Consider the following 12,497-nt stretch of genomic DNA (forward strand, 5'->3'; position numbering starts at 1 on the left):
AAATAGGCAAAATTCAGAACAATGCTGTGTGTGTGTGTCTGTGTGTAAGTAACAGAAAGTGTGATACACAAAGAGAGAAGGAAAGAGAGAGTGAGAGAGAAAGAGAATAATGTAGAGAGTGTGAGGGAAGGTCAGCACTGAGAGAGGAAGGAGGTGGATTACGGAGGAGGAGGAGGATGAGAGAGAGAGAGAAAGAAAAGAAAGCTGCCTCTACACAACTTCACCCCGAAGGTCTCACACACACACTGCAACCCTCTGGCACCTCTGGCAGACGCTCCACTCCGCATCACAGCGCTGTCTGTGGTGCGTGAGCGTGTAAATTAGTGTGAAGCCCGAGCTTGCAGAGCTTCGACACTGGCCTGAGGGAGAGGAGAGAGGAGGAAGGAGGGAATGACGGAGCACAGCGGCAGGAAACAGGGACTTAAGAAAGGGAGGAGTGCGACGTTCAGCATCGATGGATTCAGCTTTACTATCGGTAAGAGTCATGAAGAGAGAGAGAGAGAGAGAGAGAGAGAAAGTGGGGGAAAGAGAGAGAGAAACAGAGTGAGCTAAACCAATAAACAGTAACAGAAACAGTGTGAAAGAGAGTAAGATAAACAGATTGAGAAACAATGAGAGAAAAATGGAAAAATGAGAGACAGAGTGAGAATAACAGAGTGAGATAACTGTGTGAGAATCAATGAGAGAAAAGAGATGAAGTGAGTGACAGTGAGAGAAAAAAGAGTTAATGTGAGAGACAGAGTGAGAGATAGAGTAAAAGAAACAGAGTGAGAAACAATGAGAGAAAAATAGAAAAATGAGAGACAGTGAGAATAACAGTGTGAGACTCGATGAGAAAAAAGAGATAAAGTGAGAGAAACAGTGAGAGCAACCGAGTGAGAGACAGTGAGAGAAAAAGAGTTAATGTAAGAGACAGAGAGGTAGAGAAAGAGAAAAGAGGAACAGAGTGAGAGAAACAGAAAGAGTGACAGGAACAGAGTGACAATGAAAGAAACACAGAGAGACAGAGTGAGATATAGTGAGAATCAGTAAGAGAGTAAGAGACAGAGAGATGGACAGAAAAAAAAGAGTAAAAGAGAGAGAGATTGTTAGATTGTAAATCTGGATTCGAAAAAAAACAAACAAAAAAAACCCTATAAAAGGATAAAGTGAGCAATCAATAATTGAAATTTCCACATTAATATAAAACAGAAAATTATTCAATAAAACTGAATAAATTAATGTGTGTAAATGACATTTTTGTTGTTTTGTGATATATTCTGCAATGAGTATTTGTTTGGAACAAGAAGAATAACAAAAATAACAAGAAATATAATAATAATAATAATAATAATAATAATAATAATAAATTACTGTAATTTATTTATTTATGTATTTATGTATTATCAGAAGTAGAACTACTACTAGATTTGCTCATTTTCTTTTGTTTATTTATATATTTATATTATTTTTATATTTTGACCAATGCAAAAGTAATGGCACTCACTCTATTCTTCAAATTCCTTTATTGAATATTGTCTTGTCTATATTTGTCCTATATTTGTCTGTTGTATCAGTTTGTCCTGAGAATATTTTTCCCAAATAAAACTTTTTTATTTATTTAATCCAACATGTATTTTATTCAGTAAGGGACTGTATTTCAGCCGACACACCATTTAATAATATTTTCCCACACAGTCAGTAGAAATGGATTACTGCATTTCCTTAGGAAACCGTATCCATCTGAGAACTGATGCAGGTGTTTTTTTATTTATTTACACGACGTAGCTATACCATTCTTTCTAAACATTGCGAATGCTACTGTATAATGCAAAATTTATGAATACATTTTTGATGTTGGTTGATCTTTTCCATGCGAACCTACACCATCGGCTGCTCTCGCACGACTTTTTTAATCACCGTTCTTCTGCCCACGCAAACACTGAGACCAGTCACAGCGCTGCCAACCACTGTGATGTTCAGATAAAAGTGGTAGAGAAGCTCGCTTTACCTTTTAACTATGACCCGTCTGCCACAGTGGTTTCATGAAACAGTGTGACGTCTCAGCAGCTGAATTTAAGCAGCGTGTTTTTTTTTTTTTATAGTTTAATTGTGACTTTTGTGATACAGCAGTTATTCTAGGAATCGTGGCTGGAAAGTAAATATTTATCTACATGCCAGATGTGTTCAGAGATCATGCTTTCTAATTGGTTCAGCCATACAGTATTTACATGATGTAAGCTACTAGAGAAGGGTCTATCTATCTATCTATCTATCTGTCTGTCTGTCTGTCTGTCTGTCTGTCTGTCTGTCTATCTATCTATCTATCTATCTATCTATCTATCTATCTATCTATCTATCTATCTATCTATCTATCTATCTATCTAAATACACACTGTTTTGGCCTGTTTTGGGCTTGAACAAGGGCACTGAAGTCAGGATGAACATCTGAGGTGGATATGCGAAGGACAGCGAACAAATGTTCATGACTGAGAGAGGATCTGGATCTGGATTTGGATCTGGATATCTCTACATTCTGCATCAATTTTTCTTTTTTTAATGTTAGTTGACATATTTGAGTGCACATATCACTGTTACACCTTCACTATGAACTCACACAGGCAGGTCATTTGTGCTCATTTACCCACAAACAATAGTCAGGTACTGATCTAGATGAGGTGAGGAGGCAAATAGTGCAGTCAGCAGTCATATTCATCCCAAATAATAAAAAAATAGGGTTGAGAGTCGGAGCTTTATAGCAGGAGATCTTCCACTCCAAGCCATTTAAAGCATCTTCATGGAGATGGCTTTGTGCATATCGTCATGTTGGACGAGTTTTGGGTCTCCTAGTACAAAGTGAAGGGAAAATTTCCCAATTTCCCAAAGACGTCCCATACAATTGGGAAAGAACTCATATTGCCTGAAACAGTTAGATGTCCCAACATTAATGTCCATATAATTTGTACCAGTTGGCATCATAAAGGTTCGACGCTAGTTTTGTAGCACGCCAACAAATGGCAGCACAAGGCCGCACGCACAGTCACAGGGAGCACCGACCTTCATAAGCGACTCTTCTGACCACGTGCATTACCAAGTCTGCGATCTCATCCTGGTCAACAAGTTAAAACAAAGACCAAACGTGAAATTCTGCATGAAACAGGGCAAATCTGCCACAGAGACATTTGACCAGACATACGTTTGACACACTGCGATGCCGCAACATGCAAGACGGCGATAGTTCAGAAAGGCTTGTGCATGATGATTGTCGGAGAACATCCCACATGATCTCACTTCTGCCTCCACCCTACTTGCCAGATTTGGCTTCTGCGGACTTCGCCCTCTTCCCGAAGATAAAGATCCACCTCATATATGTAACCCATGTTGACTTGTGCTTTGCATGTGCATGAAAACACTATTTCCGCTCCTATACTGTATAACTTGATTATTCATCCTGGGAAATATTTATTAAAATAAGGGCATTATTAATTATATAACATATTTGGCAACATAGCATGACTTTTTTTTCATAACATTAGGTTACATTCTGTCTAAATGTTAGCTAAAAGAGAATATTCTAATAATGATTGGTATCTAGCCACTGAAACTAATTTGTAGCCTTTTCAGACTTTTTCCATTTAAATATCTTTTTCAACCCCAAATGCAATGGGTTATAGGAGTATTATGTGTATTGTGGGATGAAGTTATTATGGGTCAGTTCCACTTGTTTTCTTGGCCTTTGGATTCCAATTTTTTTTTTTTCTTTTCTAAAAAGAGATTTTGACCAGGCTTGCTGGATTCACCAGAAGATGCTGCATGTTTTCTTTGTCCAGTATACACTCCTGAGTTGAAACCGCTTTAAATATCCCAAACCTGGAACAGAGGCAGGACGAGCTTGCCAAGTTTCTACTCGCGGTAGCGATAAAGCTCCTGTTATCACGTCGCTGATGAATACTCATATTTAATTCGTTCAGAAGACCTGACCGTTTTTCCACCTGCGACGCAAATCACACGTTTCAGTATATTAATACACTCCTTCTACTACATTATCATATCCGTAGGAACAAGCTGTTTATTTGTACAGCGATTCTCCACTTTATCTAAGTCTTGCAATGAAAATCAACAATGAAAACATATAAGCACTCTTATGGTGAATGTTTATTTTAATCGGAAAATGTGTATTTTACATTTTATGAAAGCAGCCTAGAAATGTCAATGCTTTGGAACAGGAGTTTAACATCACAGCAAAATCTTATTTTTAAGATTATTTTATTTTATTTGTTACCTTATGTTGCTAAAAGTTAGATCTGACAGCAAATAGGAAAGAAAGAAAGAAAGAAAGAAAGAAAGAAAGAAAGAAAGAAAGAAAGAAAGAAAGAAAGAAAGAAAGATTCCTGAAAGCACTGCTTCAGATGCCTCAGAGCAGGGGGTCGAAGAGTAAAGGGAAAATTTAATGTTATCGCATCCAAAGACATTCTTTTTAATGATGTGCCTCCAGCTTTGTGGTAACAGTTTGGGAAGCAGCACATATGGCTTAAAAAGTGTCTGAATACTTTTGTTCTTATTGTGTAAGTATAAGAGTGTGTATGTATGTTAGAGCATTTAGTCTTTGAATGTGTTGAATGTAAGAATGTAACTCTAATTATTATTATTATTATTATTATTATTATTATTATTATTATTACTTTTTTGTTTTCTTGGGGGATTTTTCGAACCATCAGGCAACCTCACTATGGCAACTGGTGGCTCGCAGAATGAAAAGTGCCAGACCTTTTGATCGCACACATCTCTCCTGAACTTGGCATTGAGGAAACAAAAAACAAAGCAGTTTGTAAAGTGAGAGAAAAGACAGAGAGAGAGAGAGAGAGAGAGAGAGAGAGAGAGAGAGAGAGAGAGAGAAATACAAAGAGAGAGACATAGAGTGAGAGAGACAGCAAGAAAGAGACAGAGAGAGCGAGATTGAAACAGAGAGGAACAGACAGAAAGACAGCGCTAGAGAGACAGAAATATAGACAGAGCGTGAGAGACAGATGAAGAGAGACAGAGAAAGACAGAGATAGATGTAAATTTTAAAAATGTGTATTATAGTTATTATATATATGTGGCTTTTGTACTGAATTTAATGAGAGGATGTGTTGTACAGTTTGATGACCCGTGTGTGAGTGCTTGTGTGTGTGTGTGTGTGTGTGTGTGTGTGTGTGTGTGTGTGTGTGTGTACACGATCGATTTGGATTCACACTTCCCCCGTTAACACAGTGTGGCATTTTCGAACAGCTGACCGTCGCCATGGTAACGGGGAGGGCCCACTCCGCTGGGTTTAGCCGAGCGTGCTGAGCTCCTACTCATGAAGCGTCCTCATCAGGGCGGACAGGCCAGAGACAAGGCTGCAAGGTCTCCGCTACATTCTTTTCTAATAAACTCCTCTGTGCTCGATTGTCAAAACGAGTGTGAAAATGAAGGGAACGTTTTTTGTAACACCGAATTGAAGAAATCGTGTCTTTACGCATTGAAGAAAACTTCTCACTATTAGAATACACAATGAAATTAATAAGTGTTTAGTATAAAACTGATTAAAATCGAAGGAAGACGCATAATGATCGTGCTGTATTGTATTTAAGGAGAAAGGAGAAGCTTTGTAAAGGAACTCATGGTCTGGATGTTGGTGGTTCACCTGCATTGCTCATGCAGTTTCCAGAGTCCTGAGCTTCTTTTTTAGACAGATTTTCTTCTTGGAGATAGGAAAATAGGGAGTTTTTAACCAGGAATTTTTTTCCTTCACAGGAACCGTTGTTCTTTTCCTTTTTCTCAGTAAATTCTTGACATTAGATTTTTGTTTGTTTTGCTTCATTATCATCATGGGACAAAACACAAGACTCAACAGGCAGAGGATTTGAGATATTAAGAACTAGAGGTCGACCGATTTTACCGAAACCGAAAGCTAGGTTGGATCGTACTCGCGATAGTTTTACATAAAAAATAAAAAAACACTCTATGTAAAATAGTACTGCAGTTTATTACAGGAATAAAAAAATAAAAAGAGGAGTATTAAGTTTGGAAAATTTGCTACTTGAAATAAATATGATTGTATGAATTATATTAATAAATATTGAGGAAATAAATGACATTCATTCAAACTTAAACAAAATGTAACACTCCAAATAAACATTAACAATGAGATCCAGAATGAATAAACAGCAAGTGGCATCAGTGATTTGCCTCTAGAGGCCGCTCTCATACAGTATAACGCAACCCGGAAAAACTATCGCCATGGATTTTTGCCAATAGACAATAGTTCCAGCAATCAACTATCGGTGCTGATTAAATTGCAATCCTGACATACAAACTATATAAAGAGTCTGTATTTGTGTATATTTGTGGTGTAAAGAGATTTTCCATAATGTATCGAAGACCGGCACATAAAAAAATAAGTTGCCTAATGATTTTATTTCTCACAATTCTGACTTTTTTTCTCACAAGTTTGATTTTATTTCTAACAATTCCGACTTTTTTAGCCAATCAGGCAGCGACACCCCCTCTGTAGTGCCAGAAAGCTTTACACATTGAAAATTAAGTACACCACAATCAATAGACCATTCTGTGAAACAATAAATAAAGTCATAGTGGATTATTTTAGTTAGTGTTTTCACAAACTGCTCTCTTTCGTACCTGGACAGAGAAAACGCAGCCATCGTAGCCTGAGCTCCTGTCTGCTATGTACACGCCCTACATTCTGATTTTAAGGTGGAAACAGAAGGGATAGCTCCGGCTAACTTATTGTTGTTAGAATTAAAGTCAGAATTGCAGAAATAAAGTCGGAATTGCGAGAAATAAAGTCGGAATTGCGAGAAATAAAGTCGGACTTGCAAGAGAAAAGTCATAAGCACAAAAAATAAAGTTGGACTTTCGAGACAAAAGGTTGGCAATGCGGGAAAAATGTCGGAATTGTGAAAAAATAAAGTTGGAATTACGAGAAATAAAGTCGGAATTAGTGAATGTTTTTTTTTTATGTAGCGTAAACAGGCTTCCATAGTCATGCGTTGATCAGTCGGTATACAAAAAGCCATAGTCAAAGTTTTAACTTAAGCACTTTCTGCTGATTTCTCTGAATTGCTTAATTCAGAAACTCTACGGCATCCAGGAAACTTTTGGAACATTTCCTGACTGAAAACAAAAAATGCACCTTAAATGCAACACTTTGGGAATTTAGTTTTTTTGGAACAAGGTATTTGGGTGACTACTGCATTTTATATAATAAAGGATAAAAAAATACAGAACAATATACACTATTTGGACAAAAGTATTGGGACACCTGACTTTTCCAGCCAGATGTTGTTTTAGCCAAACTGTTACCACAAAGTTGGAGGCACCCAATTGTACAGTATGTCAAATTTTGCCTGTGAACTAGGGGACCCAAAATTATTTCAGCATGACAAAACGCCTGTATACAAAACCAGCTCCTTGAAGATATGGTTTACATGGATTGGAAGTGTGTGGAAGATTTTGAGGGGCCTGCTATAAAACCCTATTGAACAATAAATGTGAATGCTGACTGCACCCCAGGCCTCTTTACCTCACCTACATCAGTACCTGACTTTACCAAGACCTTTGTTTCTGAATAAATCGCCACAAATCTCCACAAAACCTAGTGGAACATCTTCTCAGAAAAATGGAGGTCATTCTGACAGCAAACAAGAACTAAATATGGAAAAGGATACTCAAAACGCACAAACCAAACGGTTTTTCTTTGTATCTTTGCAAAGTTACTGGCACTGGAGACTCCTTCCATAATTAACAAAATGATCATAAACCTCATTACATTAAAATGCATTTTTAAAAAAATATTCTATTGAATAACAGCTCATTTTTCATCTCTGTATCATCACCGACTGTGTGCTTCTGCTGCACAAAGTTGCTCTGAACGACCTGTTGCTACAGCAACCAAAATACTACAACACAAGTTTTAATTAGTACAAATCCGGCAGCCGGATTTGCCTCATCGGAGCCCCGGTTACAGAGATACAGTTCATCAACGCCTTTTCATCAGTCCAATTTGAGAATCTATAAAGCGTAAAAAAAAGAAAGAAAAACGCACCTTTAATGTAGTTGAGCTACATTTCTGTAACCTCTGTGACTTTTCTCGTCGAAAGCGTTTTTTTCCACTAATGATGTAGGGGATGAAGCTGCGTGGGTTTGAAAGTGTGTGTGCGGTTGGAAGGGGGTCCGATTTAAAGCGGTGTCGTGCAGCGATTTCTGCATGTCGCCTTTTAATGAATTGCTTTTATGAAACGTGAAGCTTTGTGGAAACACACACATACACACACTGCATAAACGTGTATGTGTCATGATACCAACACACATCTTTTTTCGACTTTTGATGCCTCTTTAATGCCTTTTTTCTCTCTCTCTTTTTTCCTTCTCTCGTTCTTTCTTTCTCTCTCTCCAGTGGCTAACGAAGATGGAGAAAGCAACAGCAGGCCACCGGCAATGTTTGCACGTAAGTGTTTTCCTTGGGGGAAATGGAAAAAAAAGCACCATCACCAACAAAACCCCACACAAACACACCGCCTCAGGCTATGAACGAGACGAGGATAGATTATAAACTTGCTCATGAGCCGGTTCATATTTACAAAAATGTTGTATGTCACTAGTTGTTTCATATTTCACATCAGATATTATGAGTAATGCATGTGGAGTAAAACAGCTACAAGTTAAAAGATCTATTTAAAAATTTACATATTCTAGGATGTCATGCACCGTTTTGTTCACTAGATGGCAGTATTGCATCATTGGCGTTAATGTATTTTAAATAACAATTGCAAAAAAATCCTTTTGAGGGTTCACTTAGAAGTTGCTAACACGAAATTTAATCTGATTGCTACCACTAAAGCATTGTGAAAAATCCAAGTGCCTGAATTAATAAAGTACTCTATAGGTTACAATGTTGTTCTTCATTTGTCTCTATATCACTCTGTCCTTTACCAATCCAAACCATGTCTTCCCTCACCACATCCATAAACCTCCTCCTTGGCCTCTTTTTCTCCTGCCTGGCAGCTCCATCCTCAGCATGTCCAAATCATCTCAATCGCTCCTCTCTCACCTTGTCTTCACAATGTCTCACCTGCACGGACCCTAACAATGAAATTCGAATGAAATCGCAGCATCTTTAACTCTGCCACCTGCAGCTCTGCCTCCTGTCTTTTTCTCCATGTACTTGTGGAGATTTGTGGAGATTCATTCACCCACAAGGGTGTTTCTACAGTGAGGTACTAATGGAGGTGACGTGAGGAGACCTGGGGGTGCAGTCAGTGTTCACATTCAACCCAAAAGTTCCAGCAATCAGCAATCGGTGCTGATCAATATGCAAATCCGATGACTTTACAGACCTCTAGTTATAACGTGGAAAGATTCCTGAAGAAATCTTTAATGCAGACATTTGATGGAATATTTTTGTTTATCAATTTTAACTATTTCATCTTACAACATCATCTTCCTCCCATCTAAAGGCTCCAAGTCCCAGAGTGCCCTGTGGAACACCATCACATCTGGGTTGGGATCCAAGGAAAAGGTCAAGGGTCAGAGGAGCATCGCAGATGACCCACGTAGCCCAGAGGAGATCCTGGCTGAGGAGTTTCCTTCTGTAGACAGTCCAGATGCTACGGAGAAAGCTGCCATCAGGTCAGGTCTTACTCACTCACTCTCTCTCTCTCTCTCTCTCTCTCTCTCTCTCTCTCTCTCTCTCTCTCTCTCTCTCTCTCTCTCTGACCAACTTATGAAGGATGGATCGTAAATCAGTGTCCATTCATGCATGTTACCTGCGTATGTCATTAGCCTCGGGTTGTATTCCTTTGCTGCTTGTCTGGCTGCATTTAAACACACCTTTCTGTGCACACACACACACACACACACACACACACACACACACACACACACACACACACACAAACACACACACACACCCCCACACACACACACACACACACACACACACACACACACACACATTAAATGAAAGAGTTCTCGCAGGGACAATTGATTCAGCGTGGTTAATGGGGCGAACCCTCGGGTCGTTCGTCCCACATCGAGCTGTTCATCGCATGGAACAGTTCACATTTTCGAATGCAAGTGATTGAACGGGTTAAATGGCACCGCTGTCACTGGAATAATCTACAGTGCCCTCCACAATTATTGGCACCCCTGTTTAAGATGTGGTCGTGGACTTCTAAAAATTCTCCTTTTTTTTAAAACAACATAGAACCCAAATGCAAAAAAAGAGAAAAATCCAACCTTTCATTTAAGTACATAACTTTGGTGGAAAAAAAATCATACATTTAGAAAAAAAAAACCTTGAAATCATGTGTCCCACAATTATTGGCACCCCTAACAATTCCTCTGAAAAATTTAATAGTTTTTTTTTTTTTATATATTTTTCTGTAGTTGCTAAGGTTGGTCAGGGTATCTAGGGACTTTTAATTAGTAATTCATGATTTCCTGTTTCCCTGGGGTATAAATATGACGTGACACAGAGGCCTAATTCTCTTACCCATTTGTCAACATGGCAAAGACAAGAGAACACACCATTCAAGTAAGGCAGATGTGTGTCGACCTTCATAAGTCAGGCAATGGCTACAAGAAAATAGCCACTCGCCTTAACTTGCCGGTATCTACAGTCAGAGGAATCATTAAGAAGTTTAAAACAACTGGAACAGTGACAAACAAGGCTGGAAGAGGTCCCAAGTTTATCTTGCCACAACGCACAGTGAGGAGGATGGTAAGAGAAGTAAAAAAAGTTCCCAAGCTCACCGTCACAGAATTGCATCAAAGAGTGGCATCTTGGGGTCACAGAGTCTCCAAAACAACCATCAGACGCTCTCTACATGCCAACAAGCTGTTTGGGAGGCATGCAAGGAAAAAGCCTTTTCTCACTAACACTCACAAACGTAAACGTCTGGAGTTTGCTAAGCGGTACTGGGACTTCAACTGGGATCGTGTGCTTTGGTCAGATGAGACTAAGATTGAGCTTTTTGGCAACAAACACTCTAAGTGGGTCTGGCGTAAAACAAAAGATGAGTATGCCGAAAAGCACCTCATGCCCACCGTGAAGTATGGTGGAGGATCTGTGATGCTGTGGGCCTGTTTCTCTTCCAAAGGGTGCATGGCATTATGAACGCTTTGAAGTACCAGGATATTTTAAATAAAAACCTGATGGCCTCTGCCAGAAAGCTGAAGATGGGTCGTCATTGGGTCTTTCAGCAGGATAATGATCCAAAACATGTGGCAAAATCTACACAAAAGTGGTTCAGCAGTCACAAACTCAAGGTCCTCCATGGCCATCTCAGTCCCCAGACCTCAACCCAATCGAAAACCTGTGGGGTGAGCTAAAGAGAAGAGTGCATAAGAGAGGACCCAGGACACTGGATGATCTAGAAAGATTGTGCAAAGAAGAATGGTCAAAAATCCCTCTCTCTGTGTTCTCCAATCTTGTGAAATGTTATAGGAGGAGATTAAGTGCTGTCTTGTTGGCAAAAGGAGGTTGTACAAAGTATTAACATCAGGGGTGCCAATAATTGTGGCACACATGATTTCAAGTTTTTTTTTTTTTTCTAAATGTGTGATTTTTTTACCACCAAAGTAATGTACTTAAATAAAAGGTTGGATTTTTCTCTTTTTTTGCATTTGGGTTCTATGTTGTTTTAAAAAAAAGGAGTATTTTTTGAAGTCCACGACCACATCTTAAACAGGGGTGCCAATAATTGTGGAGGTCACTGTACACTCTCACAGACAGCAGCACTGGACTGGTTTCTTAAAGGGACTCCGGAAAAGAGGGATTATCTCAGATTTCAGTCAAATCACACATTTCTTTACATTTCATCACTTATAAGAGACAACTAACAAAAATATCCGAACTGACATGTTGCTAAAGAGATTCAATTACACAAAAAAGCCAAATTCGGATTTCTAACACCCTTTCCCCTTTCACAAAAAAAGAGAAAAAGACTAAATAAAACCACAAGTTCTTTTCTGGTTGTGTCTCCAGGAAGTTACAGCTCTACCTCTGCCATGTTAATCCGTATTCTATGTGACTCTCAGGACACGCCTCGGTCTCTGTAGTGTTGTAATACGTCTAATAGTGCGTTAAAAAAACAGTTTAGCAAGGAGAAATTGATCTACGTAGAATATATTGGTCACAAATGATTTTTTTAGCTTTTTAAATAATAAAAGTGTAGCACATCTACTAATAATGATATATAAATAAATGATTTTTTTACAGATGCAAATACGCTCAAAACAAATGCCAACTTGTATCTGATGCACACTTTTTTTTTAAATCGATGGATATGAATCTTACCATACATATATATATATATATATATATATATATATATATATATATATATATATATATAATCCTCAACAATGTCATTAGAAAACTTCAGGGCTCCTACGAAGCATTATTATTTCATGTTTTTAATAATGAATCAATGGTCAGAAAATCCATGGAACCCCATCACTCTGTTGGTTTT

At 38.5% G+C, this 12,497-nt stretch overlaps 1 protein-coding gene across 1 annotated transcript in view; it reads left to right on the forward strand.

Moving 5' to 3' along the window:
* The first annotated feature begins 237 nt into the window (after nt 1-237).
* Nucleotides 238-12,497, forward strand: part of pde1cb (phosphodiesterase 1C, calmodulin-dependent b) — a 77,634-nt gene continuing 65,374 nt past the window's right edge. The window contains exons 1-3 of the mRNA XM_046876043.1: nt 238-475; nt 8,420-8,470; nt 9,480-9,651. Coding sequence (XP_046731999.1) covers nt 391-475; nt 8,420-8,470; nt 9,480-9,651 — 308 coding nt within the window. The 5' untranslated portion in view covers nt 238-390. The remainder of the gene's footprint in view (nt 476-8,419; nt 8,471-9,479; nt 9,652-12,497) is intronic.

The sequence above is a fragment of the Silurus meridionalis genome, chromosome 20, assembly GCF_014805685.1.
Source record: "Silurus meridionalis isolate SWU-2019-XX chromosome 20, ASM1480568v1, whole genome shotgun sequence".
In the NCBI taxonomy this organism is placed as follows: Eukaryota; Metazoa; Chordata; class Actinopteri; order Siluriformes; family Siluridae; genus Silurus; species Silurus meridionalis.